Here is a 20,061-nt window from a genome sequence, read left to right as displayed (position 1 = left end):
AAAAAAAAAAAAAAAAAAAAAAAAAAAAAAAAAAAAAAAAAAAAAAAAAAAAAAAAAAAAAAAAAAACTAACAAACTCGCTAATCCGAACATAACTTAGTTGATAAGGCACCAATTAGGTAATTATCCTCCAAAACGTTGATGATTCAATTATCTACTCCCACACCCACAATTGTGTTAAACTAGAAAAACGAAACTCATCACTAAAATCAACCGAAGCTACTTGGGTATGACAACATCACCAAGCACATTGATTGGTACACATCAACTAAATATTCCTTAAATCGAGATCATTCCTTCACATTTATTTCTTCAACTAAATACCATATTATAATTTAAATCATAAAATTTTTAATTAAACATCTTACAAAAACTACGAAAATAAATATCGACATAACATTCTGCAATATTTTGATCTAAGTTGACACTTTAACCTAAAGTTGAAATTTATTTATCAAATACTAATTTACTTTGTATCGAAGCAGGGAAACTATAGATATCGTACTATTGAAGTTTAGAACTCTTACTTTTGTTGGCAGAGGAATGACGTCGGTTGTGAAAGTGTCGAGCTCTTCAAAAAATGATTCCAGAAGATAACAGAAGTTATTTGCATCAACATGGTGTTCAAAAGCAACTGTATATGTAGTATATTCCTCAATATCCCGTGTCTTGGAAGGAATCCTTAAGGTGAAAAGTCCTCCATGTTCTTCATCTTCAGAACCTCGATGCATAAAAATAACCTGTGATGGGATACATTTTGATGTTAAAATTTATAATTAAACAGAAAAAAAAAAGATCATGGGTTTAAAGATAATTCTTTGAAACATTTAATATCGACTAAATTAAAAAAAATACCTCTATTCTTTCAAAAGTTGCAAATTACCCTTCAATTTTTGTAAATGTTTTAAAAATACCCTTGAAGTATAAATTCGTTAGAATGTTGAACGAAACACTTGTGAAGTATAAATTCGTTAGAATGTTTGATAACGATTTGGATTTTATTTTTGAAATTTAATAAATTTTGAAAGCTAAAAGTAAATTACGAATTCAAATGTTTCCAGTAGAAAAACGAAAATATGATAAGGAAATTGGGAAGAAACAAGCCTAAACTTCAAAAACAAATGCATTATCCAACGAAACCTAAATAATTCCATTGAAATATTTGTTATGCTAAGTGTGTAACTAGTCAATTTTGAATTGAGATTGACAACTAAAACAATAAGCTCATAATTTCTCAAGTCCATCGCTAGCAGATAGTGTCCGTTTTGGCCCATTATGTATCATTGTTAGCCTCACGATTTTAAAATGCATCTTTTAGAGTTATGCAGCGGAACCGGTACTCATCTAGATATTGTCCTCTTTGGGCTTTCCCTTCCGGGCTTCCGCTCAAGGTTTTTGGGTTTTCCCTTTTGGACTTCTCCATTACCCAGTCTATTAGGGAGAGATTTCAACACCCCAATAAGTAATGTTTCATTCCCCTCTGACCGATGTGGGGATCTCACAATCCACCCCCCCCTTAGGGGCCCAGCATCCTCGCAGGCACATCGCCCGATGTCTGGTTTGATACCATTCGTAACAACCTAAGTCCACCACTAGCAGATATTGTCCTCTTTGGAATTTTTCTTACAGGCTTCCCTATTACACATTTGTTAAGGAGAAGTTTCCACACCCTTATAAAGAATGTTTCGTTCCCCTCTCCAACCGATGTGAGATTTCACATATTATCCTTAGTGTCTTCCTAAATTAAAATCATGCCATCAAGAAGAAAATAAGTACAGAAAACAAAGTATATTTTCTAACTTACTAGAACATAAGGAAGATTCATCCACCATAAATCAGCCCTCGAAGGAGATCTTTTCTCCATTACATCTTTTAAATCCGGTGACTTCGAGATCTCCACTGAAGAAGTCTCCTGAACGGCACCTAAAAACTTGAGGAACAAACCATAATTATTTGTTCTAACTACCAAATATGAAGTTCTGAACAACAACCATTTCAAGATCCAAATACAATTAATTGAAAAAAAATATCTTGTAATTCAGAGACATTACCATTACTTGATTTCTTCTTTGAACTCGAAACCTTCATATCGAAATCCAAATTGGTTCCATCGTTTTTCTGTACCAATACAGACTTATCGCTGCCCAAATTTGTGCTATCGTCTTTGGACATCTTGGGATCGTTATACTTGATTTCGTTAGCTACTCGCTTTTCAGCATCCTTCACTCCCTTGTTAATAGCCTTGCCATTTGAGCCACTTTTTTTACCATTAGAAACAAATCCTTGAAACCCCATAGGCTTCTTCATTCTATCTCCATTAGAGTTTCTGAATTGCAACTTTTTCTTATATATTAGACTCTTATTCCGTTCTTCTTCATCATTGAAATCGTTCCTTTTAGCAGCTTCCTCAACATTCTCAGACTTGAACAAAAAATTTACTGGTGAATCCGGTATCCTTTCTTTGTTAGAATTTAGCCTCTTCTGTAACCTAACAAGTCGAGCATCAATCTCTTTATCAATACCAATCCTAGCCCTTGAAATTACATTGCTACCCTCCGTGTCGCCCTCCCCTACATCATCAGGTTTTTGATATTTCTCCTCTTTCCTTGCTTTCCTAGCCAACAACCTGATCTCTTCAATTTTGTCTCTCATCTTCGATTCGTCTAAATAAACCAACTCGTTCGTTTTAGACCCGAAATTTCCAAGAACGATTCTCTCATTTCCATTCAACAACACTTCTTTTCCGCTTTTGCTTCTAATACTCAAATCTTTATCTGAGTTCTTATCTTCCTTAATTGAATTACCATAATCTAAAACCCACACAGTACAGATTGTCTGAAACGCAAAAAGAGCAAGCAAGTAAACGCCAAACCTGACGAAACTTCCCAAAGAAAAGTTGGCAACGTCAAAATTAAGCAACGAGGCAGTGTCCGAGCTCTCGGAGAGTCGAGATTCACCGTCCGTGGTAGTGGAGGAAGGGCAACATTCCACCGGAGATAACACCTCGGTCTCGACGCCCGCAGAACCTGAGATTTCCGGCAATACGATCGGAGTTTCAGAGTCGATTTGCGGAGGAATGGGAGAGACAGTGAACGGAGGAGGTTTAGTTAGGGTTTTGAGGATTTTGATTCGCAAGTGATTTTTTCTTCTTGTAAGCCTTGAACGAGATGAAATGGAAATGGAAGCTGAAACTGAAAGCAATGGCTTGGTGCTGCAAATGGTGAATTTGTTGCAATGAATGGAGAAAGAAACAGCGGAACCGCACGTACCCGCCATAACCAGCGGGGAAGGAAGCTTGTGAAACGAGGTTTGAGTTTCTGGTAAGTAATGGCGCAAGGGTTGCTTGTGCTTGCTTCCTATGATGGGCCTGAGGCCCATTTCAACATTTTTGAAGTATCAAATTCATATATATATATATATATATATATTTTTTTTTTTCTTTTTTCTTTTTTTTTTTTTTTTTTTTTTTTTTTTTTTTTTTTTTTTTTTTTTTTTTTTTTTTTTTTTTTTTTTTTTTTTTGAGTTTGGTTTGTTAAAAAAGTAATCTATTTTACATATTCTTTTTTTAATTTAAATTTAAAATTTTAAGTGAACTTTCAATATTTATTATTAATTTATTTAAGTATTTAAAATAATAGTTAATTATAAATTGAAACGAGTGCTATATTTTCATTTATTCATCAACTATAAATTTAATTTATAATTAGTTTTTGCTTTGGTTTTTTCTTTTACTTAAATATTGATCTTAATAAACTTTTAATAATCTGTTAGAATCAAACTATTAATAATTAATTACTATGGTTAATATAGAGAGAAAAATATCTCATCATTTGAAACCTCTTCCTAGTAGAAGAGGTAATATATAACGAACCAACGCATACAATTTCAACCGAAACCGACAATATGGTAAAAGATGCTACAAGAAACCATCCATCCAATTTCAAACGAAACCGACAACCGGTTCTGATCGGTTTGAGCAAGATTTTTCAGTTCCTTGCATGAGCGTACTGACTTTTGTTTTGTTTTTTTTTTTTTTTTTTTTATGAAAATGCAAAATGAGACATTATTCTAAGGAAAATCAACCTAATCTTTCCCTTAAACAGCATTCTAGTAAAAATCCCTTAAGGGGGGAAAAATCCAATCGTTACAATCATCAGGCAAAACAATGAAAAGCCTCCAAATAATATTGCAAAGGAGGAAAAAATTGCAGCAAACAAGATATGATTATTGTTTAACGTATTTGAATAATCTCACTGTGGCTAGCATAATCAATGGTAGCCTCACTGCCTGTTGGAGATTAAAGGTGAACATTGACAACTTCTGCGGAGTTCTCGTCACCAAAGTAAACACAAACTAGTGTCCCGTCACCGACCTCGAACATGCCCCATCGTTTAAATGTTATCTATCAGTGAATTGAGCGGAGCCCCCGAGTTAGGTGATGCCTGTAGCATCAGATCAGCGTCTTCCAAATCCTGGGGTTGAATGGATAAGTCCTGTTTGAACAATTCAGTTCGTTTCAGCCAAATCGAACATTTTTTTTTTTAAGTTAAACATACGACAACGTATACCTGTGGTTGCATCAGCGGGTGTTGTTGCTGATCTTGAGCCACAGGGTAGGCTTGTGGTTGGGACATTCTATAGTAGGGTTCTTTCAGGTCGAGTTTACACGAGGACGACTGAAGTATTCCTCCTTGCTCGGCGCCAGGGCCCCACATTTTGGCTACACAGCAGTCTTAGTTAGCAGCAAGCTCAAAAGACAAACCAAGGAACCAAAATTGTGAGGAAGAATAAGAAATCAACCTGATAGAGTCAAATAAATGGTGTAACTCTGAGCACTGTGAGAAACCATATGAAGTCTGCCAGTAATTTCCTGTCCTGCCATGACATAAATCGGTTGGGAAAGAACGCAACGTAACTGGTACCAATGGGTTGTCGGTGCACCCGGGGCAGTAGTTAGCCACCTCTGCACAGTGCTGTAGATTGAAGCTGTTAATAAGCAAAATTTGTAAATAGCCGTAGCCAAAAAATTTCATCTCAAACCCAACATTTACCTGCCGTTAAATAATACATCAAACCAGCAGGCTAATCCATGTATTCTGGCACCCACAGTAGCAACGAATTTCAGAGGAATATCTATGTCATACAATTCCTCTTCCTGATATTAAGAGTGATTCCCCATCAGATTTCATTTCAAGCCATATATTTAAAAAAATAAAAATTAATAATGAGAAAAAGAATAATAAAACCCATAGATGGAACCCCGACTATCAGTTCGTCCGTTAGAAATATAAAAACTAAAATAGTTGGTTGGTTTTTGGTCGTTCATTTAAGCATCTGTTTTGATGAAATTGATCGGTTTCGATTTTAAAATTTTATTTAAAACAATGTGTTGATTTTGAATCAATTTTGGTCGAGAACCAATCCACTCATTCCCTTGCATGACACGTGAAAGAATTTATATTCCCCAGCCAATCTCATAATTATGTAAAAAGAGAAAATTATTCGTAAACAAACGACCATAAATACTAGAAATATTTGAATTAATAAGAAAAATACAAGTTCTAGTTCAAGGGGATATTAGTACCTTGATATTTGTGAAGTCTAAAACATGAGACATTGAAGCGGCCACCAATAATCTTGGATCAAAAGCATCCACCACTGGCTGTATGAAATATGAAATAGAGTATTATGGATACATAGTTTAAACAACAGAAACAGGAATGAGATGCTGCTGCATGTAACAAATGTGTAGTACATCATAGAGAACAAATTCGCATTAATCCATCATTTACAAATGAAATTTCCGTCGCTGTCATCCAGAAATCCTCAGGTATCGGACCAAATCCTAAGTAACAGACTAGTTTTATCATAAAAAATTGATCTAAATTATAAATGGCCTTCGATTTCATTTTCAGGTAAATGAAAGTGATGCAAACCTGAGAAAAATAGCCTTGAAATGCCGATCCGTGCAAGGCTGTCAAATCAACACCATAATAGTTTTGTTGCTGCCAAAAGAGAGCCTACAAGAAAGAACATATCAAGTTTAGTTTGTTCACGAGTGACCAAAAGAAGACGGTAGGAAAGACCAAAAGGATACGTTTCAGTTATCTTGATTAGAAATTGTTCTCAGAGACCAAAGTGAAAACAAGTTTACGCTTAAGAGGCAGAAAGGGTAAACTTCAGTATTAGGATGTTCATCAAAAGTCTCACCTTGTTAGCTACTTCAACAAATAGATATTCATCGCTGAAAGGTGCCATGTGAATCCTACATGGGGAACATTATAACTCATAAGAACACAAAATAATATGTATAAATGATTCAAAAGCACTTTAAAAGTACAAGAAAACGAGAAGATAAAGATGCATTCAAATAAACCATGATAATACAATGACCGACTTGTATGTTGAAGTTGTGAAGTATTAGTATTAAAACACCGAATACAAATTCAAAACTGTCGTCTCCTTACATGACGATGAGGATAACTTTGAGATCATATTTTTACCCTAACCATATAAGACAAGAAGGGTGCCCGATGAAATTTTTCTACTGTAAATTTACCTTCCTATTGTGGGGAACATCTTTCCATTTGGGTTCAGAAAACGATCCCTGGCGATCACATACGATTCCAGCATTCTTTCGTTGACCAATAGGGTGCCTAACAGAAAATAAGAAAAGTGAGGAATGGGGATGGATTGAACTAAACTTTCAAACTTTTTCATTTAGGGGTTATACCATTTTCAGGGCGTTTAAATATAAACGAGAGTAAATAGCTAAAAGTTTAAAGGTCATTCACAAATTACACAATCTCCCAAGATAATCTTAAAATGAAAGACAATTTGATAACGGCTCTCACCCATTGGCTCAGAGATTAAAATGTCGGCTTTTTCAGGTAATTCAACATCCTCAACTTTGCCCTTAATTACCTGAATTTTGAATCAGAGAACATGACTATAACATAAAAAAATGGCAAATAATGATACTTGCAAGGAATTTTACGTGATTAAAAAAAAAAAACTCACTGTAATTCGCTCACTCAGGGCAGGGTTCCCAGAAATTAATATGCGAGCATACTCGGCCATTTCAGATGCTTCCACAGCATAAACATGCTTTGCACCAGCCTGTTGAAGATTCAAGGCATAAGATCTTCCATTTAATTATAGAACTGTGGAACCAAATAAACAAAGAGATTAAAAAAACTTCGACTATAACCACAAGTACCTGAGCGGCAAATAATGACAAAATACCACTACCAGCACCAACATCAACAACCACACGACCCGTGAAGTCAGCACGATTTTCCATTACTGCTGCATAGTATGTTCCTGAATCAGCAAAAGACTGCCAAAGTTAACATACCATGTAATTCTGTTAATATGTATAATGTGACCATGCGGGCAGGTAACGCATATGCCATTGTTTAAGCTATCAATACAATGATAATAATGATAATAAGATGTTTGAATAAAAAATTAAGAAACTGGTCCACAAAACAAAATTGCAAGATAAACAACAGCTAAATTATATTACCTGTTCTCACATAATCCTGCAACATATTTTGTTGATGTAAAAGTTGTCCGTAGTAGTGGAAGTACATCTTAGAAGAGGATGATTCTATTTTGTCATCAAACCTGCTTTTTAAGGAGGAAATTGCACCATTTGGCAAACGGGTGCCTGGATGTAGAAAAATGATAACTTCAGTAAGGTGTTCACAATGATTTCACAATGAAAACATCAATAAATTTGATCGCAAAGAGTTGCAACATTCGGGGTGAACTTACCTTGGACAATATCATCCTTCTTCCTCTTATCAAAAGCAGAATGAAATGCACTGCACTCTTCCTCATTTCTAAATAGAAGGGTAACTCCTCTGGAATGAGATTTCTGTTTCAAAAGCGAAACTATTCAATAACACAAGCAATCACAGTGCTTCATTCTTCAGCGTGTAAAATTATACCAATACTAAATCACTAATGCCAAGTACAGATTCGTAAGGAAAGCAACATACAAAAAATGGCAGAATTGAACAAAATAATAAGAGCATGCAGACATATATTCGCAGCCTCGAAGGTATGGTTTCGGCATATTCACATAAAACTACCCTTCTTACCTCTTTACCAGCATCGCCTTCTGATATGCAAACTGACTGAACAGGGCTTAGCCGAAATATCTGAAGACATAAAAGAAATATAAAAATTAATCATATTATATTCTCTAAAATGGTCGCTACCATCAATTCACCACTAAACTAAAAACTTGAGCTAACAAAAGTTCAAGTATACCTAATCTTTTATATATACGCTTAAACACGCACGCGTAAGTTAGAGTGTTAATTAACTCATGAAGTACAAGCCATTCGAACTGCCCCGTGCTTTTTCGTACCATAGTAAATCATCATTGAACTTAAAAGCTAGATGTTTAGGTTATGGTATATTAAATCCTTTATATACATTCTTTTCAACACACAATGTTTCTAAGAATGGAAAATGTACGTCGTTAAGTTCATTCATAAAGCAAACCGATCACTAGTCAAGAAAGAATGCAGAACCGATAAACAGAAGAAATAAAACAAAAAGCAGATCTTTTATTCTCTCGTTTTTATTTCTTCCAAATTCTCCCATACACAAACAACAACAATCACGATAAGCAAACTCATCACAAATAAAACAGAACCTGAGTAGTCCGGAGATCGAAAGAAATGTCATCGGAATCGGCCTCCTGCCGTAACCGAAGCTCCGCCGCACCGGAATCGCCGCCAAACCGAGCAACCTCCGGCGCGGACGACGATGACGAGGAGGAAGACGAAGAAGCAAGCTCAGAAATCGAAACCAAATTGAACTCCTGCGGCTTGTGTTTTTGCCCTAAAGAGCCCTCCATTAATGCAAAACCTGAAGCCGAAAATTATCTTCACTCCAAAAAATGGATCACACAGAGTCGACGTTTCAGCAGTGAAAACCGTTCGGAGGAGAATTAGGGTTTCTGAGAGAGAAACGAAAAGGTTTTTGGAAATTTTACAGAAGCAGCCGCCCGGCAGAGAGACACAGAGAACTGAGTGGCGTTAAAGGCCAGTTTTTATACTGCGACTGTTTTTCTTTTTTTGCTTTGTTTTTTATTTAAATTATTTAGATGAGTATTAGATTTCCCTTCGTTTATGGACATTTATATTATAGTTATGTAAATGATGAAAATTTTCTTATATATATATATATATTCTTTTAAATAACTTTTAATAAATAGTGTCTATTTTCTAATATAATTTATATTAAAAAAATTATAATACCTTAATAAATTCAATAATAATTTATTAATAAAAATATAATATAATGTTAAACATAATTTTGAGTTCCAATTGGATCGTATTTTATGTTTTAAAAATACATTTATTTATTTAATTAATGATATATATATATATATAGTAAGTTAATACGGAAATTTAGGTAGGATCATGGACGAGAATATAATCTTTGTCTCCGGCCTCATTTAATTAATTGGGATAAATCTTTTTCACTCTCTTTTTCATTCATGTCGTGGATCCCGTGTAACCCAGTTCCACGAGTTAAATGAAAATCTTTCATTTTATAATAATTGAAAAGTATATAAAAAAAATTATATTATTTAAAAGTTCAAAATATTTATTAATTAATTTTAATATTTTATTTAAATAATCTTTTTTTTTAATCATAGGAATTAATATTCTAAACCTTTTACGAGAGTATTATATATTTTGAAAAGAAAAGAAAAAAAAAAAAAAAGTCTAAAAGGGGAACATCGTCTAGTAAAGGAACTTGATACGATACGATGGATTCAAAAGGGGTGGTCACGTGTTGCCTCGCGTGCTTCTGGGTTTTGTTTCGATGTGGATGCTGAGATGGATGTTTGCGTAGTACATCGTTGAAATTTTAGACTTGGAAGTGACGTGTCGCTCAAAGAGAGAATCCGGTGCTTCTGTCGGACCCACGTGGTGATAGTGGATTGGTTGGAAAGCAAATTCTCCCTTCCTCTTATAATAATGAGCCTCAATTTGTTCCCACAATCATTGTCGCTTGTCTTCAATGTCCTACATCTCGTGTCAACTACCATTGAGTTGTGTTTATCTTGTCTTATCTCTTATATTCCATAATGTGAGATTATCGATTGCGTTTTAACGCTCTCTGTCAATAGCATACCGTCATTTATGTTCGAGCATACATGTAAGCAAATATCATCCACTTTAACCCATTATGTATCATCATCATCCTCACAGTTTTAAAATGCGTCTACCAAAAAGAGATTTTCCACACACCTTATAAGAAATGTTTTGTTCCCCTCTCTAACCAATGTGGGATCTCACGATCCACCTCTAGGGAGTCAGCGTCCCTCGATAACACACCACTCGATGTCTGACTCTGATTCCATTTTTAAACAACCTTGGTCTACTGTTAGTCAATATTGTCTGCTTTGACTTATTATGTATCGCGGTTAACTTTACCATATGAAAATTTTTTCACACCTTTTATAAAGATGTGGAATCTCGAATTATTCAAAAAAATAGTAATAAATAAATAAATAATATATATATATTATTATTATTATTGTTATATATAGATTCGTTTACTAATATGTGTTCAAGTAAGGTAAGTGTTGGCTTATTGGCCCTTGATCTCACATTAATTAATTTCAATGAATTAATTATTGATGTTTTGATGATAACAAACCTACTTTTAATTATTAACTATTTTCAGTTTTTTGAACTGTCCACAGTATAAGGTCGGGAATAACGATTACAACAACTTTTCAATTACTCAAATCAGAGCTAAAACGAAGAAATTAGAGTCGAGACAACATACCCGACGTGATGATGTGGCAACAAAATCAAAATGATGGACAAATCAAAATATATCAAAGTATGACATTTATAATATTGGAAGAGTAACACATGGTGGAGTTTTTCTTATTATTACATTTCTAAATAAAATTATTTTTACAAATATAAATTTGAATATAACCGTTACTCACATCGAATTTTATTATTACTATATTATATTATTATATTATTATATTTTAAAATTTTGGTAGTTACTCACATCATTTTTATTATTATTATATTATTATATTTATAATAAATTTTGAATTACATTTTACCGTTACTCACATAACTTTTTATTATTATTATATTATATTACTATTATATTAAAATTTTGAAATAAATGAATTTAGAAAATTTTCTTACTTAATTACTTTTAATCTCCACCTTCCATTATTCCTAACACAATCCAATGGTCAATATTCAATCCTACATTTTGCCACTTTTCTCCTCTATATAAACTCATCTTCCCCACATTTTTAAAACATACAACTTACATACATTCTTCAATCCTCATTTGTTCAAAGTCTCCATTGTTTATTGCTCTCTCCAAGCTTACAAGTTTATTTCTTTTCATCTTATTCTTGAGAGGGATTATTATTATATTGTGAGGAAATAGTTGTCAGTATCCCAAATTGTAAATCTACTCTTTGAGAGAGTTGTGGTGTGTTATTATCAAACTCAAATACTTGTATCGGTTTGATCCTGAGTCGTTGAAAGGATTGAGTTTGCTCTTGAACTCGTAAAAAGAGCGGTGTACCGGTTTGGCTCTGATCCGTGGAAAGAGTCGGAAAAGTTATTTATTCAAATTCCCAAGAGGCGCTTGGGGAGTGGAGTAGGTCGAGTTTGACCGAACCACTATAAAACTACGGTGTCATTTTCTCTAACTCTTTCCTATTCAATTTCAAGATTATTATTATGTTTATTGCATGTTCTACTTGATTATTGTTTTGACTTGAATTATTTTGTTTTAGTAATTATCATCTTCTACTTATTTGTAAAAAGTTTTATCATTAGAAAAATTAATCAAGTTTAAACACTTTTATCGTTAAAACCCTATTCACCCCCCCTCTAGGGTTGCCATACCGATCCAACAATTGGTATCAGAGCAGGTTGCTCCTATAGATTTTTTATCTAAACTTTATTGTTCGAGCTTATGGCAAACCTACGTGTTAAAAATGGTTTTAGTGAAGGACAATCAACTTCTAGGCCACCTTATTTTGATGGAACAAATTATACATGTTGGAAAGCTAGGATGAAAATTTATTTGCAATCCGTTGATTATCAATTGTGGTTAAATGTTAGTAATGGTCCTTACATTCCAATAAAAATTGTTAATAATATTGAGGTGCCTAAATTAGAAAATGAATTTGATGAGCATGATATGAAAAAATGTTCTTTGAATGCTAGTGCTATCAATTGTCTGTATTGTGCCTTAAGTAATGATGAATTTAATAGAGTATGTATGTGTTCTTCGGCATATGAAATTTGGAAAACTCTTGAAGTAACTCATGAGGGAACCAATCAAGTTAAAGAAACAAAAATTAGCATGTTAGTTCATAATTATGAACTATTTAAAATGGAGGAAAATGAACCTATTGGTGATATGTTTACTAGATTTACTAATATTTTAAATGCTTTGAAAAATCTTGGAAAAGTATATTCTACCTCCGAAAATGTAAGAAAAATTCTTAGGTCTCTGCCTAAAAGTTGGGAGGCAAAAGTGACGGCGATTCAAGAAGCAAAGGATCTCACAAAGCTTCCTTTGGATGAACTCATTGGTTCTCTCATGACACATGAGATTACCATGAACGGGCACATGGAAGAAGAATTCAAAAAGAAGAAAAGTATAGCCCTAAAATCCATCAAAGTTGACTCTGAAGATGAGGACGTCCTTGATGAAGATGATGTCGCCTACTTCACACGTAAGTATAAAAATTTTATTAAAAGGAAGAAACAATTAAAAAAACATTTCACAAATCAAAAAGAGTCAAAAGGTGAAAAGAGCAAAAACGATGAGGTAATATGTTATGAATGTAAAAAGCTGGGTCATATAAGAACGGATTGTCCTCTCCTCAAATCATCTAAGAAATCCAAGAAGAAAGCAATGAAGGCTACTTGGGATGATAGTGATGAAAGTGCAAGTGGAAGTGATGAAGAAGTTGCAAATTTTTGCTTCATGGCTCATAGTGACAAAGAGGATGAACAAGAAGATGAACAAGAAGATGAGGTAACTCTTGAATCTCTTTCTTATCATGAATTATTTAAACTTGTTGATGAGATGACAATTGATTTAGAAAAACTTAGTTCAAAGTATGTTGTGCTTAAAAAGAAATATAAGACTTCAATTATTGAAAATAAGTCTTTGCTAAATGAAATTTCTTGCTTGAAGGAGAAGGATCATAATATTGTTAAAATTGATGTACCTTGTGAAAAGCATGTATTTGATTGTGATGAGAAAAATGCATTAATTGATAAAGTCAAGACTCTTGAGCATGATTGTGGTGAAAAAGATAAATTAATTAAATTGCTCAAAGAGAATGAATCAAATAATTTGCAAGAACTTGGTAGGGCTAAGGAATCTATTAAAATGTTAACAATAGGTGCTCAAAAATTAGATAAAATACTTGAAGGAGGTAAGTCATATGGTGATAAAAGAGGATTAGGCTATATTGATGAATGTTCTACACCTTCAAGTTCTAAAACAATCTTTGTTAAAGCATCCCCTATCTTGCCTAAATCTAACACATGTAAATTTGTATCTAAGTATGATAAATCTAGATTTGTGCCTATATGTCATTATTGTGGTGTTGAAGGTCATATTAGACCTAAGTGCTTTAAATTGAAAAATTCTCAAAATATTCATTTAGGAAGAAAAGTTTCTCAAAATACAAAGTTTAACAATGTTTTAGAAAATAATTTTTCGAATAAAAATAGAATACACAAATTTAGTCCAAGAAATAAATTCTTGCATAATGTCGTTTGTTTCTCGTGTGGTAAGTTTGGACATAAAGATTATTCTTGTTACTTATCTAAATACAATGTCTTTAATATGAATGCAAATATGAAATGGATTCCTAAATTTGTGAATACTAACTTTCTAGGACCCAAACAAGTATGGGTACCAAAAGGTCAATTTTGAATATCTTTGTTTTTAGGTTTGTTTGAAAGCCTCCAAGAAAAATAAGTGGTACTTGGATAGTGGTTGCTCAAGACACATGACGGGTAATCCATCCAAGTTTGTCAATCTTTCCAAGAAGGATGGTGGCTTAGTAACCTTTGGTGATAACAAGAAGGGTAAAATAATTGGTAAGGGTACTATAGGTAATGACTCTTGTACTCTCATTAAAAATGTATTGTTAGTTGATGGTTTAAAGCATGACTTACTTAGCATTAGTCAATTATGTGATAAAGGTTTTAGAGTTGTATTTGATAAGAATAATTGCATAATTGAAAATGCTAGTGATAGAAAAGTTTTGTTTGTAGGAAATAGAGACGATAATGTGTATACTATTGATTTGAATGATTGTCCTACAAATGATAAATGTCTTTCGGTTTTGATTGATAACTCTTGGCTATGGCATAGAAGACTAGGACATGCTAGTATGTACTTGATTTCAAATATTTCAAAAAATTCATTAGTGAGAGGTCTCCCTCAACTTAAATTTGAAAAAGATAAAGTTTGTGACGCTTGTCAAATGGGTAAGCAAACTAAGTCTTCTTTCAAATCTAAAAATATGATTTCTACTACTAGACCTCTTCAACTACTCCATATAGACTTATTTGGCCCTTCTAAAATAGCTAGTTATGGAGGAAATTATTATGCTTTTGTGATAGTGGATGATTTTTCAAGATTTACTTGGGTTTTGATGATAAAACATAAGAATGATGTTTTGAAAAGATTTGCTAGCTTTGTAAAAAGAGTTCAAAATGAAAAAGGGTTTTTAATTACTAAAATTAGGAGTGACCATGGGGGAGAATTTAACAGTGTTGCCTTTGAAAAATTTTGTGAAGATAATGGTTTTTCTCATGACTTCTCCTCTCCAAGGACTCCTCAACAAAACGGTGTGGTTGAAAGGAAAAATCGTACTTTACAAGAATTTGCTAGATCAATGTTAAATGAGTATGATTTACCTAAATATTTTTGGGCGGAAGCCGTTAATACCGCTTGTTATATTTTAAATAGAGTTTTAATTAGACCTTCATTAAATAAAACTCCTTATGAACTCTGGCATAACAAAATTCCAAATGTTGGGTATTTCAAAGTTTTTGGTTGTAAATGTTTTATTTTGAACAACAAAGAAAAGCTTGGAAAGTTTGATTCAAAAACGGATATTGGTATTTTTCTTGGTTATTCATCTACTAGTAAAGCTTATAGAATTTTCAATAAGAGAACTTTAGTTATTGAAGAATCTATGCATGTGGTATTTGATGAATCTTGCAATAATATTTCAAATGAGTCTATTTGTAGTGATGATTTAGAAAGAAATTTTGGAGATTTACTCGTTAGTGACAACGGCAAAGAAATTGTTACGAGTAAAGAAGAGATGAGCTTAAAGGAAGAAGGTTCTTCATCAATGCCAAAAGAATGGAGGTATGCCTTGTCTCATCCCAAGGACTTGATTCTTGGTGATCTCGAACAAGGTGTGAAAACTCGCTCTTCTATTAATTTATTTAATAATCTTGCTTTTGTTTCTCAAATTGAACCAAAAAGTCTTAAGGATGCCGAAAATGATGAGTTTTGGATTTTAGCCATGCAAGAAGAGCTAAATCAATTTGAAAGGAACAAAGTTTGGGAATTAGTCCATAGGCCATCTAATACTTCTATTATTGGAACCAAATGGGTTTTTAGAAATAAAATGGATGAAAATGGGAATATCATTAGAAATAAAGCTAGGCTTGTAGCTCAAGGTTATTGTCAAGAGGAAGGCATAGATTATGAAGAAACTTTTGCACCCGTTGCTAGATTAGAAGCTATTAGAATGTTACTTGCTTTTGCTTCTTACAAAAATTTTGTATTATATCAAATGGATGTGAAAAGTGCATTTTTGAATGGTTATATTATGGAGGAAGTTTATGTAGAACAACCTCCCGGATTTGAAAATGTAGAATTTCCTCATCATGTCTATAAGTTGGAAAAGGCTCTTTATGGCTTAAAACAAGCTCCAAGAGCTTGGTATGATAGACTTAGGAATTTTCTTATTGGGAATGATTTTAAAATGGGCAAACTCGACACTACACTCTTTATTAAGATTAAAGAAAACGATATGCTATTAGTGCAAATATATGTGGATGATATCATATTTGGTTCTACTAATCCTTCTTTATGTGAAGAATTTTCTAAATGTATGCATAGTGAGTTTGAGATGAGTATGATGGGAGAACTCAGTTTCTTTCTTGGACTTCAAATCAAACAACTCAAGAATGGTATCTTCATCAATCAAGAGAAATACACTAAAGATTTGCTCAAAAGATTCAAGTTCAATGGAGGTAAGATTGCAAGAACTCCCATGAGCACATCCACTAAGCTTGACAAGGATGAAAAAGGTAAAAGTGTGGATATTAAAGCTTATCGAAGTATGATTGGATCTTTACTTTACTTGACCGCTAGTAGACCCGATATTATGTTTAGTGTATGTCTTTGTGCTAGATTTCAATCTTGTCCTAAGGAATCTCATTTACATGCCGTTAAGAGAATATTTAAATATTTGCTTGGAACTATTGATCTAGGATTGTGGTATCCTAGAAATGTTGAATTTAAATTGGTAGGATATTCTGATGCAGATTTTGCCGGAAGCTTACTTGATCGTAAAAGTACTAGTGGAACTTGTCAATTTCTTGGTAGTTCCTTAGTTTCTTGGTTTAGTAAAAAGCAAAATTCGGTTGCCTTATCTACTACCGAAGCGGAATATATTGCGGTTGCTAGTTGCTGTGCTCAAATTCTTTGGATGAAACAAACTCTTTGTGATTTTGGATTAAAGTTTCATAGTGTGCCTATATTTTGTGATAATACAAGTGCTATTAATTTAACTAAAAATCCTATTCATCATTCTAGAACTAAACATATTGACATTAGACATCATTTTATTAGAGAGCATGTGCAAAATGGACATATTATTCTTGATTTTGTAAACTCTAATAATCAACTGGCCGATATTTTCACCAAGCCATTGAATGAAGAAATTTTTTGCAAAAATAGGCTTGAGCTTGGTATTATTCGTTGTGATATATCTTGAATTTTATAATTTTTGAATGCATGTTTTTAGGGGGAGCCATTATGTCATTATTAAATGCATTCTCTTTCAATTGTTCATTTTGATGATTACAAAGGGGGAGAAAATTAAGAAAAATATGTTCTAAATTTGTTATTTTATAATTTATGAATCATTTACTTGGTATTTCATAATTTCTTGAGGCATTAATATAAGGGAGAATATGCTCTTGAGTGAAATTTATGATAATATATTAGTATGTAGTGATATTATTACATGGATGTTGCATTATTGGTTTTTATGAATTTTTCTTTAAATGATTTGTCATCATCAAAAAGGGGGAGATTGTTGGCTTATTGGCCCTTGATCGCACATTAATTAATTTCAATGAATTAATTATTGATGTTTTGATGATAACAAACCTACTTTTAATTATTAACTATTTTCAGTTTTTTGACCTGTCCACAGTATAAGGTCGGGAATAACGATTACAACAACTTTTCAATTCCTCAAATCAGAGCTAAAACGAAGAAATTAGAGTCGAGACAACATACCCGACGTGATGATGTGGCAACAAAATCAAAATGAAGGACAAATCAAAATATATCAAAGTATGACATTTATAATATTGGAAGAGTAACACATGGTGGAGTTTTTCTTATTATTACATTTCTAAATAAAATTATTTTTACAAATATAAATTTGCATATAACCGTTACTCACATCGAATTTTATTATTACTATATTATATTATTATATTATTATATTTATAATAAATTTTGAATTACATTTGACCGTTACTCACATAACTTTTTATTATTATTATATTATATTACTATTATATTAAAATTTTGAAATAAATGAATTTAGAAAATTTTCTTACTTAATTACTTTTAATCTCCACCTTCCATTATTCCTAACACAATCCAATGGTCAATATTCAATCCTACATTTTGCCACTTTTCTCCTCTATATAAACTCATCTTCCCCACATTTTTAAAACATACAACTTACATACATTCTTCAATCCTCATTTGTTCAAAGTCTCCATTGTTTATTGCTCTCTCCAAGCTTACAAGTTTATTTCTTTTCATCTTATTCTTGAGAGGGATTATTATTATATTGTGAGGAAATAGTTGTCAGTATCCCAAATTGTAAATCTACTCTTTGAGAGAGTTGTGGTGTGTTATTATCAAACTCAAATACTTGTATCGGTTTGATCCTGAGTCGTTGAAAGGATTGAGTTTGCTCTTGAACTCGTAAAAAGAGCGGTGTACCGGTTTGGCTCTGATCCGTGGAAAGAGTCGGAAAAGTTATTTATTCAAATTCCCAAGAGGCGCTTGGGGAGTGGAGTAGGTCGAGTTTGACCGAACCACTATAAAACTACGGTGTCATTTTCTCTAACTCTTTCCTATTCAATTTCAAGATTATTATTATGTTTATTGCATGTTCTACTTGATTATTGTTTTGACTTGAATTATTTTGTTTTAGTAATTATCATCTTCTACTTATTTGTAAAAAGTTTTATCATTAGAAAAATTAATCAAGTTTAAACACTTTTATCGTTAAAACCCTATTCACCCCCCCTCTAGGGTTGCCATACCGATCCAACAGTAAGGACTTTATAAACAAGATTTGCTTTTATTAACGTCGGATCTAGACGAGTAAAAACGTGTCATAAATATCCTCATATTAGCTTAAACGTATGGTTGTTTAACGTTAACTTTTGTTTGTTTCTATTCTAAATAAATTTAAAGACAATCGCTGCACTGTGAAGTGTTGATTCCAAAATTCCTTATTTCCTCCCTAATTTCCGTAAAAAAAATGTGAACGGTTAACTTTTTATTCTAAAACTCATTATCTAACAAAAACCTCAATTTCTTCATCATACTTTTTGACACGTATATACAATTTAGAGCCTAAGCTCGATGCCAATGATTATGATAGAAAAAATACTTTGGTATCAAACGATTTTTTTGTAGCGTGAACCCTGAATTCACAAACATTAAAACATCCGAACCTATATGACTATAACTTTAATTATCGAGTTAGGCATAAATCATTTAAGATCAAAGCTCTCGAGACAAGACAAAAAAAATATAAATAGACAAACAGGTTCATTGGCCCAAGCTTGATGATCAATCATACTTAAATATAATTGGCATGCAATTCAACACGTGAATTTCAGAGTTCGAGAAACTATTTCGGCAACTATCTACTTCTAAATTGTAAAGTTGATTTAAGACACATTTCCCAACTTTGTAAAGTTTTAATTTGAATCCATAAAGTTTGAAGTTTGTTTTACAACAACCATTAAATTTATGGGCGAAAAATTTCGTGTAATGGTTCAAGTTCACCGCTAGTAGATATCGTCCACTTTGACTCGTTACATATCGCTATCATCCTCACAATTTTAAAACGCATCAACTAAGGAAAGACTTCTACAAGCATATAAGAAATGTTACTCTCTCCTTTTCAACCAAGGTGGGATTTCAAAATCCACCCCTTTTGGGGCCCAACGTCTTCAGTGACACTCTGTTTGGTGTCTAGCTCTGATACCATTTGTAACAGCCCAAACTCAACTCCACCGCTGACAGATATTGTTTACTTTGGATTGTTACGTATTACGGTCATTCTCAGGTTTTAAAAGACGTCATCTTTAATGACAATTTTTAAATTTTTTTAAATTTATTTTTCAAAGATAAAAAACCTAAAAGTGAGAGTATTTTCAAACTTTTTTAAAAGTAGTATTTTTATTAATTTAACACAAAATTTAAATGAAATGAATTAAAAAAAATTATAAATCATAAAACTTTTTTTTACCTCTAAAAATCGAATTCAATTTAAACAAAAAAAAAAAATAATAATACTCCAGTTTATCTAATACCGATGCCGAAAGTGGAAATGTAACGGCACGTATAATTTAAACGGGTAAATTTTAATGTCAAAAAAAAAAAAAAAAAAAAAAAAAAAAAAAAAAAAAAAAAAAAAAAAAAAAAAAAAAAAAAA

General features: G+C 32.6%; 3 protein-coding genes across 3 annotated transcripts in view; 1 reads left to right on the top strand and 2 right to left on the bottom strand.

Moving 5' to 3' along the window:
* LOC111499077 overlaps positions 1 to 3,367 on the bottom strand; it is a 4,337-nt gene extending 970 nt beyond the window's left edge. The window contains exons 1-4 of the mRNA XM_023150533.1: positions 3,352 to 3,367; positions 2,051 to 3,297; positions 1,804 to 1,922; positions 527 to 739 (exon numbers count right to left, since the gene is read on the bottom strand). Of these exons, the coding sequence (XP_023006301.1) occupies positions 527 to 739; positions 1,804 to 1,922; positions 2,051 to 3,275 (1,557 nt within the window). The 5' untranslated portion in view covers positions 3,276 to 3,297; positions 3,352 to 3,367. The remainder of the gene's footprint in view (positions 1 to 526; positions 740 to 1,803; positions 1,923 to 2,050; positions 3,298 to 3,351) is intronic.
* LOC111499075 (kinesin-like protein KIN-13A) overlaps positions 1 to 6,685 on the top strand; it is a 21,449-nt gene extending 14,764 nt beyond the window's left edge. Inside the window, exon 13 of the mRNA XM_023150529.1 lies at positions 6,663 to 6,685. Within this exon, the coding sequence (XP_023006297.1) occupies positions 6,663 to 6,669 (7 nt within the window). The 3' untranslated portion in view covers positions 6,670 to 6,685. The remainder of the gene's footprint in view (positions 1 to 6,662) is intronic.
* On the bottom strand, positions 4,069 to 9,060 carry LOC111499078 (probable histone-arginine methyltransferase 1.4). The gene is made up of 15 exons (XM_023150534.1): positions 8,671 to 9,060; positions 8,108 to 8,167; positions 7,779 to 7,881; positions 7,528 to 7,671; positions 7,219 to 7,322; positions 7,020 to 7,118; positions 6,854 to 6,923; positions 6,559 to 6,655; positions 6,210 to 6,264; positions 5,936 to 6,019; positions 5,584 to 5,661; positions 5,051 to 5,154; positions 4,800 to 4,972; positions 4,568 to 4,719; positions 4,069 to 4,492 (listed from the first exon to the last, which is right to left on the bottom strand). Exons 1-15 carry the CDS (start codon positions 8,872 to 8,874, stop codon positions 4,391 to 4,393), a joined length of 1,629 nt encoding a protein of 542 aa, XP_023006302.1. The 5' UTR covers positions 8,875 to 9,060; the 3' UTR covers positions 4,069 to 4,390.
* Between the last annotated feature and the right edge of the window lie 11,001 nt (positions 9,061 to 20,061).

Source organism: Cucurbita maxima, unplaced genomic scaffold (assembly GCF_002738345.1).
Source record: "Cucurbita maxima cultivar Rimu unplaced genomic scaffold, Cmax_1.0 Cma_Scf00026, whole genome shotgun sequence".
In the NCBI taxonomy this organism is placed as follows: Eukaryota; Viridiplantae; Streptophyta; class Magnoliopsida; order Cucurbitales; family Cucurbitaceae; genus Cucurbita; species Cucurbita maxima.
The sequence above is the reverse complement of the archived record's forward strand: the minus strand, read 5'-3'. Positions and strand labels throughout refer to the sequence as shown.